The 17,877-nt window shown below is 45.6% G+C and overlaps 1 protein-coding gene across 1 annotated transcript in view; it reads left to right on the forward strand.

The window, feature by feature from the left end:
* Positions 1 to 10,971: 10,971 nt before the first annotated feature.
* Positions 10,972 to 17,877, forward strand: part of LOC143172469 (transcription factor 4-like) — a 242,469-nt gene continuing 235,563 nt past the window's right edge. Inside the window, exons 1-3 of the mRNA XM_076361966.1 lie at positions 10,972 to 10,987; positions 11,548 to 11,639; positions 13,350 to 13,422. Of these exons, the coding sequence (XP_076218081.1) occupies positions 11,568 to 11,639; positions 13,350 to 13,422 (145 nt within the window). The 5' untranslated portion in view covers positions 10,972 to 10,987; positions 11,548 to 11,567. The remainder of the gene's footprint in view (positions 10,988 to 11,547; positions 11,640 to 13,349; positions 13,423 to 17,877) is intronic.

The following is a 17,877-nucleotide window of genomic DNA, read 5'->3' on the forward strand; positions in this document are numbered from 1 at the left end:
ATTTTGTTCCTTTGTTTCTGTGGAAATGAGACTGTACTGGATATATGTTTACTAAACTACACTGCTTATCATAAACTTCACAGTATGTACCTATAGATTTAGCCTCTAAAATAAAGTTTATTGATAAAGGGAGCCAACTCTAAGTCTACTCTAGAGTAACTTTGTGAATATTACTATTCTGGAAGAAGAGTGCTATTTTCTAAATTTGCTTTATAGACTGTAAAAATTAGTTCAGGTAAACCAAAAAGAGACATCTTTTTTCTGTAAAGAAGCATCCCTGCAGAATGTGATTCTGGCACAACAATTCCTCTTTAGAGTCACATTCTGGTTTACTCTGAAGAACGTTTCCTACTTACATAAATCCTAATATGCTCTCTCAGAACTTCCCCCCAAACTCTCAAGCCATCAGTCCCAAAACCGATTTTCTGGGCTTCAAAGAAATGCTGCAGACACTGTTGAGTGCCAGTAATAGCTGGACGTGACAGCAACAGAGATCCCATTGGTCAAACAACTTACAGTCCTGCAAACGGGGAAATTACCCATCTGTAAAACACCTTCCTAAACCAGACAAGGCAACACACGCTGACTACTCCCTAGGCTGATTACATCGAGAGACCGTACCTTCAGCTACTTCTTGCTAAGATGAAACTGTTTTGTGGAAAGAAGTGGTTCTGAGCCAATTAAGAGTTCAATTGCTACTTGTTAGATGTTAGGAAATAGGTTGCATAGCTCACAACTGTAATTCTGACCGTACACTCAGAACTTCAGTTAGCAAGGTTAACTAAAAATTAGGTTTGGGGTTTTTTTCCCCCTCTCTGTGCTTTCCTCTCAGGAAAACACAAAATCCTATGATATTCCTGCTGACCTTGGCCAGTCCATGATATCCACATTTTACACTATATTCCTGTCATGCACATTTTTCAGTCCTCAGACCTCATATTGCAGTGCAGATCTCTTGTGATAGAAAATGTGAGCACGGATTTTGATAGTCATCATGAATTTCTATAGCGACAGTGTTTTCCGAAACTACTGACAATGCAGCACTGACTTATACAACCTCCTCTGACCACAGTGTGCGGGACTCTTACACACTCCGTTAGACTTGAGGAAGAGGTATAAAATCCTGAGCTTAAAAGACGTAAGGGCCAGACCTTGACAAATGTTTCATTCTTTGTTATTAAAGAAACACATTGATAAATATACAAGGAAAAACAATACATTTCAACTGCAAAAAAGAGCAGAATAATGTTAAGGGAAAAAGCTGACAAAGAAATGTCAACTGTAGAGTGCTGAAGTGTCACAAAGCTTAAAACGAAGTGCCAGAGGTACAGGTGATGGAAGTGGCATGTCCTTGCTCTCCTGAGAACTGTGTGCTTTTCTCACTGGCTCACACACTTTTCAGCCGAGATCCAGATAAGATTTTAGTTGTTTTAAGACCTATTTAATCCCATTAAAGTCAGCAGTAAAAATTCACAATTTTTTAACCAGAAGTCTCATAGGACTTGGACACATCCCTCGGGATCTATCATGCAGTCCCACCGTCACTTCTAGGAAAGCCTTGCTGCTGACAGCATCTTCTGTTGAAATGGGCATTTTTGAAGTGGGCAGCTGTTGTGACAAAAGGACAGGGGACAGGACACTCCAAACACTCCTGAAGACACCAGTAAAAGCGTTTTGATCTGCAAAGGCCAAATTTCTTCCTCCAGTTCATCCCCTCAGACTTCTGCCACTAAAGTTTGCAGCAAGGATTTTGAGGTTCTTCTTAGGCAATTTCTTGGTTCCTCTTTCTTTGTCCTCAGAAGTTTTACCGTGGTGAAAGTTTTCAGTCCTTACTTAAACCTCCCATTCATTCTAATGAGAGTTTAGTTCTAATGAGAATTTTGACCCAATGACTATGGGATTTAACTACTAAAAATATTTACCATTTACACAATGTACTACAGATTCAAGGTTCCTTGCAAATGTGACTTAGCCCATACATACTCGTGAAGCAGAAGAGACTTAAAAATGTCTGTAATTATAAAATAAACTACAAACTATAAAAAATATACACATTAACTATATAATTAAGCCATAAAAATAGTTACTGATGTTGCAAAATCAAGTACTTCAGCCATAGTTCTGTCCCCTTGTTTTTTGCCTCATTTCCTGAATGAAGCAGAATATAACAAGGAAGCACAAAGGGATGTATTAGAGGTTGCATGGAAACTATAAGCTTTTTTTGTGCTTCATTTTTCCACTTTTTTGGGGGAAGGGGAGAAGCAAACAGTTTAGTGGTTTGGGGGTTTATTCTATACAATTTATTAAGTTCAACTTTGTTCCACCCCTGCTTCATCACAAAAACTAACATGGCAGCTCTGGATCACATCGCTTTTAATCTACAAGATTAGCAGGAGGGAAAAAAATTAGACTATCTTGGCCCAACCTAGTCATCTCAGTTGTCTCCACCTCTTCTCAGGGGTGTGCCCTGTGTCCCAGATGTGAGGACGCGTACTGGTACCATTGGGTAGGTCTGAAAGCCTTTCATAAGCCTTTTTTTTTTTTCATTCCCACCCCCAGTTTGGTGTTGAGTAAGTTCCTACCTCATGGGGTGCCAACAGGGTTTGGATGGTGTGGCTCTGAGGCATGGCTGAGGAGACAAGCTTGGTCCTCCACTATGCTCCATCAACTCTCCGTGGTCTCCGAGCTGAGGCTCCACTCCCTGGCTCTGAGGGCAGCGTGGCCCTAGGCACAGAGAATACTCTTGTGTGTTTAAGTAGCTGCAAGTGAAAGGAGAGAAATAACAGTTTTTACCAGTTTATAATTCACCCAACCTGAATCCCGACACATCTCAAACATTGAGAGTGTTGGACTTTCTCCCAAAAAAGACCAGTAGTAATTTTTTCACAGGCATGTGTTACATAGCCTAAAAATACATGCCACTACCATCTCTGGCTGGAACAAACACTTCTAAGGTTTTTTCTTAGAACTATTGCTCTGCAATACCTGGACTTCGTTTTGGTGAAGGGTCCCTAAATTTACTACTGCTGGCTCGCTGACACTTCCATGGACTGTCGGCATAGTCACACACAAGTGGTGAGTTCATATATGGTGCAGCTTCACAGAGCACAGGCTGGGCGTCCTGGCATTAGACTATTTTAAAGAAACTCATGAGGTCTCATCTTCTTCTTTCTGACCTTGTGAAAACTATTGACTTGCTTTTCTATTCTGGTGGTTTAGCACTCAATATCTGAAACACCATTATGAAAAAAGTGAAATGTAATATTTTATAGATGTGTGTGGCCTACAGTCCTCTACCCATTTTCAGTCTTAAATAGCAAAGAAGTGAAGCGGGAGGAGACAACTGCAAGGTGTTATCTCTGGGCAGAACACAGATGTGTTCTCAGTTTGGTGCCAAAAATACCCGGCTTTTTCATATTACCTTTCACTACACATTGCTTAAAGCATATCCAAGGAAAGAAAGGCAACGCCCATGGAAGGAGTCATTGGCAATAATGTTGTGGTTCAGCCTCGTTCCTTTAAAAATGACTCACCAGAAAAAAAGCTCAGAAAAGACCTCTGTCTTAATTACTGTCCTGGCCCCAACGTGGCTCTTTTTATCTGCTTGTGCAGAGCCATCACGCGAGGAACTTGCCGAGCAGCAGAGCCTGCACCCTTCTCCCCTGCTCCTGGGCAGTCACTGCCCTGCCAGGAGGGAAAAAGTACGGCTGCGGGGCGAGATGCGTGACGGTGCTGCATGCCCTCCACCTTGGCGGAGGGCCCACTGAACGCTGTGGCTGAGCACGGCCAGGAAAGCCCCAGGAGAAGAAGCCTCTCATAGACACGCCGACACAGAGAGCCAGGCAGCAGCAGCCATTCCATCGGCACCGCTTGTGGTGTTGGACAGGAGAGCATCAACACTGTAGCTGCAGCCAGCTTCTTCAGCACACATTTTTGACACAGGCATTAATTACTTCATCACATGCCATTTTTTCCAGAGGGCCCCTGCCCAGTCCCGTGCACGGAGCGGATCGCGCTCACTGAGCAAACTGCCATGCAGCCGCTTGTTCTGCCACCGTCATTTGGTGCGTGGCCCTAGGACTCGTTAATGGCACTGTATGCAGGCTGTGCATGCCATGCTGCCAGAATTAGCAATTTCCACATGGGTTCTTCCACGGCATCAGTTAGTGTAGCAACACAGCGCTCCATAACATTAATCAATTTATCTTCAAAATAGTCTGATAAAATTTCCAAAGAGTTTATCTGCAAATCCATAAAGAGTCTGCACTGAACGTGTGCACACTCAACTTTTTCACGGGTTTATGATAAGGCCACATTTTGATGGATTTTTACAGGAATGAAAAAGGCACAATCACAGCCCCAAACTCGAACAAAATGCAGTCTAGTACTTTGCTATCCTGCTATTAAAGTCTACAGACAGGGTGAAAAAATTTCTTTGGAGACATATAGTTAACAGACACATTCAGGAACCTCAGGATGTGAATTTCTGTCTAATGTTCGCACTTGTAACATCGCTTACCGTGTTAACAGAGCACTTCAGCTAACATTGTGTGGTTCCAAATTGCTTCACATGTCTTCTGAGGTGGTAGAAGGCCTAACTGCCAGCAGCCCCTCTCGGTCCGCAGCAACATCTGCACTTGTGAATTGTCCACAGAAAATTCTGTGGCACACTGGAAACTGAACATATGGGGACAGTATAAAATACAGTGGATTAAAATCGCAAAATAAATAATACTGGGGCCAGTACGGCAGTTGTGTTAATTCCTTTTCCTATTTAATTTAAAAACAAAACCCCACAGCCCATTATTAACCGTAGCTTCTGCATTAATTTTCAGTCTGCCAACCTAGCGTACTCCAGAAAGACAAGGTCTTGCTACAGAAACTAGCTTCACTTGTGTTACTATGTGTGAAGTCTTACGTGTCACCATAAATTTACATTTTGTGGTTTATTAATATTTCACTGTTGTGAGGTGAATAATTATATTTACCTCTATTTTCCCTGAAATTAGTGCATTTTTATATTACTTTAATACCACCAATGCTTCAGTTATTGCTAATATTAAAAATGGATTTAATTATGACTTGATTAATCCAGAACTAAAACATGGTTGATATCCGAACAGGCCAGGCACAAATCAGGTGTAATTTACATCCCTAATTATTACATTAACAATTTCTTTCTTCTGAAACACTGAAATGACACGCCCGGTATAATCATGATGAAGAGCAGCAGCAGGCCAGGAAATGTAGTAAGCTTAAACGAGGTACGCGCTGCACCGAAATAGCTAAGCACAACAGACAGAAACGATACCAATGAAGCATTCAGAAATTAGGAAACAGGGCTGGGACAGCCCTGCACACCGTGCAGGCCCACGATTTCTGAGGTTCCCCGATCCTCGGCGGGAAACTGTCCCGCGGGAGGGTCTGTGAGCCCCTCACCCGTGAAGACCTGCCATCAGAGCATCAGCAGCCCCCGCTCCCCTCTTCTTTTCCGTACACGGGGAATGAAACTCGTCCAAGCCGGGACTCACGAGGCCCTATTTTTCCCCATCTAATATCTACTAATGCTTCATTTCTTCAGTGGTATCTGGAGATCCTGGATGCATTACTGGGTTAAATAAAGCCTTGCCTCTCCTCTGTGGGCTCACACTATTTTTTTTGTACCGGTCTTCTCTGTACTGATTCACTTTGAGGAAAAAAAAATAAATCTGCATTTTAAATAATGAGCAGTTTGGCACCGGCCCTGTCTTTTCTTTGTACCATGTATAGCGCTAAGTCCACTGTTGGTGCCAAGGGAATAATAACTCACAGATAAAAAAACTTCAGTAATAGAGGGAAATGGCTGTGCTTTGAGCCCTACCAGCCTGCCGAGTCCCCTGACACCCAGCTCTGGGGAATAGCGAACGAGGAGCCCTCGCCACCAAAATCTTCCCTCTCCCCTGGTTCTGCATCCCTTGCCATGCCGCAGACCCTGCCGGCCGGGGACGAGGGCACTGTGTACCTTTGCGCCGCCATCAGGTAGGACCACTTGGCTCTTGGGGGCTTTGCAGTCTTTCACCCTCTGAAAGCCACCCGCGTCCCTTTGAGGGACGGCGCCCCGGGGCTCACATCGCCCAAGCAGCCAGCCAGGGGCCGGGGCACGTCCCCTGTGGGATGGGGAGCGCAGGCCCCGCACGCCCTGAGGAGAGCTGATCTCCCTGCGGCGGGGCCAGGGCCAGGCCCCTGAGGGACTGCCGCCTGAGGGGAGGGCAAGCCGTCACCAGGTCCTGCCGGCTCCAGTCAGCCCAAGCCACCCTGAGCCGCCCCTGGGCCTGCCCCCGGCCCCTGCCTGTGGCACAGGAGCTCCATTTTGGCCCAGACCTTCTGGGGGTACGGCAGAGGCAGGGGGTGTCCTGTCCCTCGTGGCTCCCAGGCCCTTGCAAGACTTCCCGGGTGGCCTCAGGCCTCACTCAATACTGACCTTTGTCTGGGGACAGCTGCGCTGGCGATGGAGCTGTGGCTGTCACCACCCTGCTCTGCCCACCCGCCTGGGGCCATAGGACTGCGCCCCATCATCCACATCGGGGCAGTGGGACTTTGTGCCATCATCTGCATCAGGGCCATGGGACTGCGCCCCACCTGTGGTTGCCCACAGCTCCCAGCTTGCCTTCCCTCATGGGGCACGCTGCTCTTGCTGCTTTCCCACATCTACTCTTCATCTACAAGGCCTTCAAAGTAACGTCTACGGCAGGGAGCGCGATGAAGCACGCAGCCAGGTCCCAGCGGCTGTCAACGGTTTTGTTCAGGAACAGTTCCAGCCTCAGAGCCTCACTGAACTTGGTACTCTGGCCATCGAGGCAGTTGTTGAAGACAAATTGAAGCCGATACGCTAAAAGCAGTAAATAATATTGACTGAGTACACTGTCCCTTAAATGTTCCCATCAGCCCCCTCAGGCCAAAATCCTGACTGCCCACATTATCTGTGCCTTGGACTTCTTCTAGCATCTAAAGCATTGTAGTGTGCCTGTCTTGTCTGGATGACTTACACCTGTGGAGACCACTGCAGCTCTGTGAATACATGTCCCACACAGTGTCACCCATCTTATATACTCTCACACCACATGCCAGGGCCTGTGAACAGGTCCCTTCTTCCAAACATCATGGCCAGGGCAGAAGACGGAGCCCTCGTGGCAAGTGGGTGCCACCTCCTCCTGGGAGGACATCTGTGCCCTTCTTCCCCATGGGCAGGGTGCACAACAATTTTGCAAAGCTATTCTGAAACAGGTGCTCAGTAGCCTGTGGCACAGGCAAAATTACGGCAACTCGTGCTCAAGGAAGAAGCACAGAGAAGGGCCTCCTTGACCCGTATGCAACATGTGATGGAGTCGTCGCTGGAGACACCAAACGTGATGCTGTGTTCAGTACCCATTGTGAACAGGAAAAGACATGAGGGACGCTATTTGGGACTCCCGCTTGACTTCCACGAGGGCTAGTGGCTCAGTGAGAAGCATGATGAGCAGGTGAGTGCTCTCTCTGAACCATTACTTGGCATGAGAAATGGGGATGCTGGTGGCTTTGGGTGCTTCTGAGGGAGGAGTCTATTGGAGCGGGGCATCGGCAGTTCTGACTCCAGGAACAAACGCAGCCTCCAGCTGCAGAGGGAGTCCACCCCTCATCAAGACCAGGTATCCTCACACCTGTGTAACACAGCCACAGGAGAACCTCCATGTTGGCAGGGGCAACCCCCTCCTGGGCAGCCACCTCAGCACCCTTGTTTCTCATTTGGTTTTCAGGCCATGCTGGAAGATGGCCTTGTTCACATTGATGTGGGGAACGCTCCGCATGGATATCCTGGTGGTCAGGGGGAAGCCAGCTTCGGGAGCACTGCTGAGGGGGAACCAGTGCTGACCTGGTGACATTTTCACAGTTAAGAGTGATCAGGTATTTTTGTATTACACGGTATGTCTGCACTCCGTGCCCCCTGAAAGGCCCTTATCTTTTAAGTTGTTTCTGCTTTTCTCTCACCATTTCACCATGGGGTACAAACAACCACGTGTCCTTATCTGAGAGTCTCTCTGAGCATACTGCAGTGTGTACATGGTGCATCGTGGAGAAGAGGACACTTTCCAGTCCAGGAGAGGATCGGGGGAAGATACAGATCAGTGAAAATGAGGCCTGGGATCTAGAAAGTTTTACAGGGGGTGTATGCGTGGCTGGTACCCCCCAGACAGGCCTCAGGGACAGCAGCCTTCGCCATGCAGCAACATGGTACCACGGTGCTGCTCTCCCCATGGTACCCACCCCTGACGGCCCTCCCCAGCCCTGCTCCGGGCCACGACATCCTCCCCGGTCCCACAGCACTGCGTGGGTGCCTTGGTATCCTCTGGTTTCAAAAGGTCTAAATTTATGGCACCTTTACTTTTCTACCACTGCTTTTGGGTTTACACTTTCATCTCCAGGCCCAGCAGGGTAACGTGGATGCAAGAAAGCCTCTCGTTCATCAGAGAGTCTCTCACCACCCTTGAGCAAGCTGTGGAGGGAAAGAAATGGGGTCCGCAGCTCTCCTCCTGCCCCAGCCATCCAGAGCGGCACCCCGCTCGTTATTTCTCCTAATCCCTTCCAGGCCTGGGCCCTGCCATCCCTCTCCCTGTCCGACCGCCCTGTCCGTCCCCCACCTGCAGAGCCTCCTTCCTTTGGTCCTTCCCCCTCCCCATTTCCTCCCCCCCTTTTGCTCCCTTTGCCCTTTCCCACTCACTTCTGCATTTTAATTTTCAGGAACTGCTTGCGCACCCTCAGAGCGGTGATGGTGCTCCGCTCCCATTATATTTAAAGAGATAATCAAAACAAACGCCCCCCCCCAGCATCCCGCCACCCCCCTCCCAGGCTCCTGCGCGGTGGGGGGCAATGCGGGCCCCCCCCCCGCAAGCCGGAGGGGTGCCTGCATGCCCGCCCGCCTGCCCCCCGGCCCGGGCGCTCCCGCGGAGCACGTGGGCGGGCGCGGACCGCCTGCGCGCTGTTCCGCGGGCGCGCTGCGCTGCGCGGCGCGGCCGGTCCGGAGGGCGCGGGGCGGCGCGGCCGGGGGGCGGCGGGCCCCTCCATCTTGCTCGCCCCGCGCCGCTGCCGCGCCGCGCCGTCCCGCCCGCCTCCCTCCCTCCCTCGTCATTGTCTGCGAGCGGCGGCGCGGCGGCGGCGGCGGCGGCGCTTATAAGGCGGCGGGCATTGCCCGGATGTGAGCGGCTGGCGATGTGTCTTCCAGGGAAAGATGCTATTATCCGCGTCTCCGCGGGGGAGGCCGTGGTGGTGAGGAGGAGGAGGAGGAGAGCGCTGTAAACTTGGAACAAGTTTGGGACGGGCGGCTCCGCGCTCGCTCTGGGGGCTTCGCCTTTTTTTTTTTTTTTTTTTTTTTTTTTTTTAAGGAAGGACAGGGGGGAAAGTCCCCCAGCCGCCACGGCGCTCGCAGTTTGTCAGTCACCATGTGTTTGTAAAAACAATAGAGGGAAAAGTTGTCGGACCTTCTTTTTTTCCTTTCTTTTTGCCTTTTTTTTTTTTTTCTTCTTCCTTTTTTTTTTTCCTTTTTTTTTCCGGCTGGCTGGCGTCTCGGCTGTCTGGGTGGGGGAGCTGGTGGCGGGCGTTTGGTGGTCGGGAACCCCAAATCCCAACAAAGCCAGGTGTAGGGTGCCTGTAAAGCTGTGGAGTACCCCGGAGCAGGACTGACACGTACAGTACTTTTTCGTGGTTTTGGAGGGTCACACACGTGTGAGATAATAAAGCACTTTGGCAGAAGATTCCTCTCTTCTTTTTTATTTTTGTTTTTTATTTTTGTTCCTTTTTTTTTTCCCCCCCTTGGAATATTGTGAACATATTTGTGGCCATTTAAGGTAAAGTTACAATTTGCTGTTAGAGTAACTTGTCTGTGGTTTTTTTTTTTTTTTTTTTAAATTGTCGATCCCAATGTGTTACTTAAAAAGAGGTGCAAGTTATTCGATGTGTAAATGCAAATAGCACACCGCGTGTGCGCACACAGAATTGCTCGTGTGTATAAATATACATAATGTATACACGGTGTAATTACACGTGTGAGATGCACACTAAGGTGCAAACGCGAAGCGTGATTAACTCGGTGCTTTATTTCCTACCGGAAAATGAAGTCGAACTAGTTTTTGTGCGGTGCGTCGGGCCTGCAATAGCAAAATGTAAAATAAAAGTATAACGTGCTGAGGGGGGAGGGGGCCGCTGGCATCGTCCCCAGAAACTTGAGCGTAAAGCGAATCAAAGGGCCGATTTTGCAAAGTTTGCGGCAACGCGCTCTGTAAATCGAAAACCTCGGGTTGGAAATTTAGCTGTAGGCACGGGGAGGGGAGGGGGGGGGGGGTCACAAACAAACCAAAACAAAGCAGGATACAAAAAACGGACCGGATAATACAAGGGGAGAAAATATTGTTCCTCTTGGCAAAGTCTCCGCATCACGTGTATCGGCAGCCTCGTATAAACTCGCTTTGCCATGTGTATGTGCGCGAGCTGGGGAAATTTAAAGTATAATCCCCGCAAAAGTGCGGCGCGGGCGGCAGTCGGCGGCCGCCCGGGATCTGCAGCTCCATGATCCGCGGGTACGGAGGCGGCGCGGCGCCCGGCCCCGCGCTCCGCCGCGCCGCGCCGCGCTCCGCGGGCGGCGGCAGGCCCGCGCCGGGGCGGTCGGTGCGCGGGCGGGCGCGGAGCCGGCGGCGGGAGCGGGAGCGCGGGGCCGGCGGGCGCCCGGCCCGGCAGCGCGGCGGCGGTGGGTAGCGGCGGGGCCGGCGCTCGGCGGGGCTGCGGCGAGGCGGCCGCCGCGCCGGGCTCCGCCGGGCTCCGCGCCCCTTCCTCCCTTCCTTCCTTCCTTCCTTCCCTCCTTTCCCTTCCTTCCCTTCCCTTCCCTTCCCTTCTCTTCCCTGCCCTGCCCTCCCCTCTCCTCCCCTCCCCCCGGGCGCTCGGAGGGAACCGATGACTCCGCACAGGCCCGAGCCGCTCCTGGGTTGTTGCTATTAACCCCCCTCCTCTCCGCAAATTAGAAATTGGGGCTAATTGTCAAAGGCTGCTCTCTGCTTCCCTCCCGGCCCCGCCACCCCCGCCCCGCGTCCCTCCGCACCGGCGCCTCCGTAGCCTGCGACTTTGCATCTCTTTTTTTTCATTGCTCTTATCGCTATTTGCCGTTTCTGCCTCTAAACGCTACTTTGCGTGGAAGAAGGAGAAGGGAAAAAGTTGGGAGCGGATGGCTGTAGTTTCTTCTCTGGGATCCTCATTCATTCCTCGCTGAACCTCCTGTTGCATAAATGATGCTCCGGGAGCGAGGCTTTTTCTTTTTTTTTCTCCTCCGGATTTGGGTTTAGAGTGGATGTTACCGGGTTTCGATCGCCTCTTTGGAAATACAATATCGCTTTTTTGTTGTTGTTGTTTTTGCTGCCCCTCCATCTTTTTTCCCTCCCTTCTTCTCAACTACCCACCCCCCGACCCCCACCTTCCTGAAAAATCCGATTGTGTTTCCTGCAAGGCTCGGGACTGGGTTTCTGATTGCGGTTATTTCCATGTTTCTAGGTTTGTGTGATTTTGCTAAAATGCATCACCAACAGCGAATGGCTGCCTTAGGGACGGACAAAGAACTGAGTGATTTACTGGATTTCAGTGCGGTAAGAAACAACGGTGGAAATTAACAACAGCTGTAAAAAAATATCTTCTAGCTGATCTGTTAAACTAAAAAAAAAAAAAAAAAACAAAAAACCAAAAAGCCAAACCAACAAAACCAAAACAAAACTGCGATCTAAGTACATTGGGCAATTTTTAATCAGCAGCTAGAACCATGGTAAATATCTTTTTGCTTAAAAAAAAAAAAGAAAAACAAAAATTAGAGTCTTTTTATTATTTCTTTCTGTATGTGATGGGAGATGCAATCGTGTTCACAGCTTATTTTAATGTCTTGGATGTCTAAAATAATTCATACAAAAAGAGACGGCCCTAAAACCGAACATTTCTCATCATTAGTTAATAACAATATCTAGCACTTTTATTGTGCTTTACGTTTTATAGCGTTGTTGGCACATGAACTAATTAATTGCTAATTAGTTGCTTATATTCTATTTTCAGTTCTTCCCTTGTTTCATTTTTTGGCACATGGAAAGTGCAAAGAAATCCATGACTGTCTCAGTTTAAAGTTTTCACTGAAATCTCATATGGCTTCTGCTGTCATTAAAACTGCTCCAATCTTTTCCGAAGCCCCCCCAGCTAGATGGTGCTTTTTTTTTTTTTTTAAAAAAAAAAAAAAAAAAAAGTACTTTTTGTCTCTTTGGGCTGCTCCTGGCCGGGCTGGTTTGGAGGCCAAACGTTAATCCGGACGTGTGCACTTGTCTAGTTTTGTCAGGCTCCCCCTCCCCCTCCCAGCCCCTTCCTTCCTCTCCCCATCCCCTCCCTTCCCCCCCAATATGTCAGGAGTATCTATCTATCCAGTTATTTATTTATTTAAGGGGAGAATCCGTTTGCTGTGAGATGCATGTATGTTCCTAAAGACCAGCAACACCCCGCAAAAACCTGACACCCCCCCCCCCCCCGTGTAAATGAGGCTGCTTCAGGCTGGTGCTGCTGCTGCTGCTCCAGACTTTGCTTTGGAGGAATGGCTTGGGGAAGTTTGGCCAGGAAACGTAGCCTGAGGCAGCTTTGCAGCCCCCTCTTTGCTTGTTGCACTTTTTCCATTTGTTCCTTCGCTTTTTGCAGGCTCTGACTCAGGGAAGGTGCGTATTATCCACTAGACACGTCGAAGAAGAGAGAAACCAATTAGGGTCGAAATAAATGCTAGGGAGAGAGAGAGGGAGCGAGAGAGAGGGAGAGAGAGGGGGAGAGGGAGAGAGCCTTGCTTCAAATTGCTCTCTCGTGTTAGAGACGAAATGAGAATTTAGGGCAGGTGGCACTTTGCATTATTATTATTTGGGTTCACATATGACAGGCAAATCCTAAAGCGGGATGGAAATGGACATTGCTACATTTATGGCCAAGGTTTCAACAAAATAAACTTTTTTTTCGCCTTTGTCAGCGTGAGAGTTGGAGAGGGGAGCGAGCCCCGCTTCCCAGCCTGGATAATGCTGCTGGGGACTGGGGTTGCTCAAACTCTTCGGGAAGCGAATATTGTTTTGGGGAGCTAATGAGCCTAATAAAAACGTGATGATGGTGCTGAGGGGCTGGTGGGGGCTGTAAGAAATATTGACTTGTTTTCAGGTCTGTGGGGGATGATGTTTCGTGGTAGACAAACTATTAATGTAGTTCACAGCGAATGTGGAAGGAACTTTTGACTAACAGTGGACTCGGGAATCTCTTGTTTTCCAGTAGTAATGCCTCTTTGTTTTTTTTAGATGTTTTCACCTCCTGTGAGCAGTGGGAAAAATGGACCAACTTCCTTGGCAAGTGGACATTTTACTGGCTCAAGTATGTAAAATTTTTGTTTCGTATGTAGTTAAAATGTTGTTAGCTATTTATCCATAGGCATTACCTTTGTTGTGGTTGTGTTAATCTCTTCTGAGGAGCAGATTCGTTCAGATTTGAGCAGAATTATTCCTAAGCGCTGGCTATTACTATTGTTATTATTTCCACAAGACTGGGACATTTTCACAGTATTTCCATACATTTATGATTTTTTTAAAAAAACCCTAAACTTCTCCTCTGTGCAATTGTTCAAGGTGAGCTGGTTTAAATCTTTTTTAAATTGAGCATTGGAGATTTTTATTTACAATTTCAGATGCTATCTTTTGTATGTCAGAAATGATAATCAAAACATCTTGCGTGAGAATTAATTTTGTGACTAAGAATTGAAGGCTGCTTAAATTAAATAAATAAATAAGCAAGTATCCGAGTATAAACACCAATCTCTTCCGGGAAAAGAACCCTTTAGTATTAGAGATCACTGTTGGCCGATGGAATATTTTTCGGTGAATTAAAATCTTCAGGCTAGTTTCTTTTCCTGATGGAAGACAGGGCATTTTCTTTCTAAATATTTGACTCCTTTTGAAGAGTCCCTGAAATGTAACTGGAGGATTTGTTTGTTTGTATGTTTGTTTATTTGGCTGTAGTTAGTACTATATGGGCAACTTCTGCATTCTGTAAAAACAGGAGTCCTGTTTGACGACAAAAGAAATATCAGAGCTCTTTGCGGTAGAACATATGTGTACAATAATTGTCTGGCAACTAAAGTTTTATATAGAGGCTTTTATATGCCTGACAAATTAGAAGTAAAACTAGCAAAGATACTTACGCATTTGAAATTTCCTTACTCTTCTATTAAGTTCGTTTAAGAGGGTTCCCTGCCTTGCGGATGTGGTGTTTTGGACAGGACACAAATACATGTCCGGGTAGAGAGTTGCAGTGTTTTAAAAGCACAGGCAATTACACATACCAACACACTGTACGTAGTATTGTTATACACAGAGTACTGTTCTAAATCAGATGGTAAATTTGGACAAGTCTTCACTGCAAACTGCCAGTGGATATCTAGATATAAACACGTCATTGCATATGGTTTCATGCCTGGTATTTGCAGTTTGTGCTCAATTAAAGGAACCTCTTCTGTGTATTCAGTATAGCCATTTTTATTAAATGCACTAGTATGTCAATTAACTTTTTATTTCCGAAGAAGGACTTCCTAATTTGAAGGTAGTCTGTAATATACATTTTTAAGATACTAATCAAATGCCGCCTACAATTATTAAGCACTCATTTTGTGAATTTTACTCTATTCAGGCTTTCAAAATAATAACATGTTTCTGTTTTATCTTCACAAATTTGGTTACTTTATGAATATAGTGGCTTGGAGAATTTTCCTGTTAGGTTTGAATAACTTTCCAAACAGAATTTGCCTTACATCTCACGAGCTAAAGATTTTAACCCTATTTTTTGTCATTTTCTGAATTACATAATTTTAATAACTGATTTAACCGAATACATAATATTCACTGTATTTGTTTTCACTGGAAAGAAGGGAAGAGTGTTTGTGCCAGACAAATCAATTTGTCATGCTTATATACCAGTCAATGCAGCAACTAACACTTGGTCTAACAGCAATTGACTAGGTAGTTATATTTAATAAACGCATCGTAAACCTCATCTATGAAGTAATTTTGATCAGAAATACCACGGATAGCAAATCTGAACAGTGAGTGAAATCGAGGGGTTATATTGTTTTTTATTGTCTCTAAATCTGAAAGCTAATGCAAAGTAACTTTGACGCATCATTTTAGACACACAGATAATTTAATGAGCTGAAATAAGTTAGTAATATTAAGATATAGACCATTTAAAATAACACCTGAACTCTCCCACACTGTAACGACAAGTAAATGCTTGAATACACCAGTCTCTGATGGTGGAGGATGAAGTACCCTGCTTGATAAAGGAACGTATACTGTATGTTGGTAGATTGTTTGCACAATGGCGTGCAGCACAGGGTACGCTCTTCTAAGGGAAAATCATTCTGAATTTACGATATAAATATCTGTTGCTTGGTTATTAGACAGGGAGTTTTGTAGTGAGTGATCAGTGATTTCAAAAAAGTTGTCAGAATGTAGGTATCAGTGAATTGCCCCTCGCTGATACTCGGTGAGAGGGTGGATGTGTGGCCTGAAGATACAGTTGCGTGAAGGAGAAGCGTGGCTATTGTTTCCCTGTGCTCTTGCTGGCCAGCTAGCTGTGTGCGAGAGTCTTGCTTCTTAAGAATATTTGGTGTGCGGTGTCGTAATGAGCCAGCACTTGAGAAATTCAGATTTGATATGATAGTGCCCAGACAACTGCTTCAAGAGATGTTTTCTGCAACTATATGGAAGGATTAAGGATAGGTCCATTACTAACATATGAACACAGTTTATTATTCTAATTATGCATATTGATAATACAGAATTTTAGCTATCCGAATGCAGCCTGTTCTTCCTCCTGGACAGATGCCCTTCTGAAGTCTGAGCTGACCTTCTCTTAATGGTCCTCTTTTAAAAATTATATTTACTGAGATGGGGAACCACAGATGTCATTCCTCTGCATTAACCCGAAACTTCTCTTATAGGGGGGAGAAAAAAAGACAAAAAAAAAAAAAAAAAAAAAAAAAAAGGACCCCAAAGAAAAGTAAACCCAAGCAGTGAAGTGAAACTAACTGTACTTTAGGAAGTGTGGTAATATTTCATGCTTAAAGTCACCTTAATAGCTTTTTACTCATCTAATATATGATGCTCTATTGTGATTTGTAATGTGTGAATGAAAATAAAGTAAAGCCACATTTCCTTTTAATCTTTAATTTCACAAACATGGCTTCTTACCATGTTAAGAAATGGTGAGGGCTGCAAGGGAGAAAGGAATGTAACCTGAGCCACAGCCGTGACATTCCCATGGAGCATTTTTCACATGAAAGGCTTTTGTCAACCCAGTAAAGGACCAGGAGTTTTTGTTTGATGTTTGCAGGTGTTCAGCAGAGAGCACTAAAACAATTCAGCCATGCTGGTTTAGAGACTCTGACCTTAACAGGGAGAATTGGTGAAGACTGAAATTATTTTTAAGAAAACTCCCCTGGAGTTACCTCAAATTTATATTGTATTTGTAAAGTGATTTAATACCTGTTACTTAAATTGAACAATACACATCCATTAGAACGAAGCAGGGTTTTTCTTTTTTTCTTTTTTTTTTCTTCCTTTTTTTTTTCCCTTCCTTTTTTTTTTTCCTTTTTTAGGACAGTTGCCAAAATAAAATTAATTTTCCCAGATTTTCTAAAATTTTCTGAATAGTTTACCTTAGCTTCTGCAGTAAAAGCATTTGTCATAATCTTAGTGCGAGCCGTTGTAAAATAAGGGGAAGATGATGATCGCTGGTGCTCGATTTTTGGGAATGGATTTTGAAGCAGTTTTTCAACAATTGTGGTGCTCAAGAATTTGCTAGGTCTGTCACATTTCGCATATTTCAGTTTTCGAACTGTTAATCAAAGCCCACATCTTCCTGATTATGTTCAATTTCTGCTTCTTCTATTTTAAGTATTTAATTTTACCTAAGTTTTCAAGCATCTGTTATAGATTGCCCACTATGTATATGTTTGAATATTGTGTAGGTGTGAGTAGCAGTAGAACAACTGACTTCTTATGACTGGCCATTCCTATTGCACAAAAAAAAAAAAATCTAAAATCTTTGCTAGCACAGACATCACTGAATAAAGCAAAGTCAGTTTAAGGGATTTAAAGGCTTGCTTTTAATTTTGCCATTAGTTTGATTAGGGCTTGTCCTGCATTAGAATAACAGTGATTACAAATTTTGTGGACATCTTTAACTAGGGAATCACAAATTCAGCTTGATTTTGAAGTCCTTTTTTTACTTCTGATGTGTCTGTGAGTAAATAACCAAATATAGTTATTTAAGTACAGTTCATTTTTGCAGTGTGGCCTTCTGGGAAAGGTGCATAATTTTGCTATTATTGGTGGATCATCAGAAAAACTGGAGTTAAATACAATCTCTATCTTGAAAACGTTTTGACAGCCGCTCAGGTTAGGTACACCCTGGGATGCGTGCACAGGTCCCATTAGCGGCAATAGGAATAATGCGTGTGTGTGCTAGGGAAGAATACACCCTTTACTAGGGAGGATTTTGAAAGAGTGCAATTTATTTTGGAGGTTATAATGCAGAATTGCCATTCAAAAGAAAAAAATTAATACATGAGAAATTTTAAGCAGATGGATCAGAAAAGTACTTTTAATAATGAAGAAGTGTAGTAGGTACATGGCTATTGCAATTCCATAGGTGACTCTGAAGGGTAGTCCACATTTGTAATGGTATATGTCAGAAAACACAGAAAATTACGATTGAATTTGGGTGTTGGCTTTGCTTGCGTGTTGCACCACGTTCCTCCGATTGCCAGGCGCC

Source organism: Aptenodytes patagonicus, chromosome Z, assembly GCF_965638725.1.
Source record: "Aptenodytes patagonicus chromosome Z, bAptPat1.pri.cur, whole genome shotgun sequence".
NCBI lineage: Eukaryota > Metazoa > Chordata > Aves > Sphenisciformes > Spheniscidae > Aptenodytes > Aptenodytes patagonicus.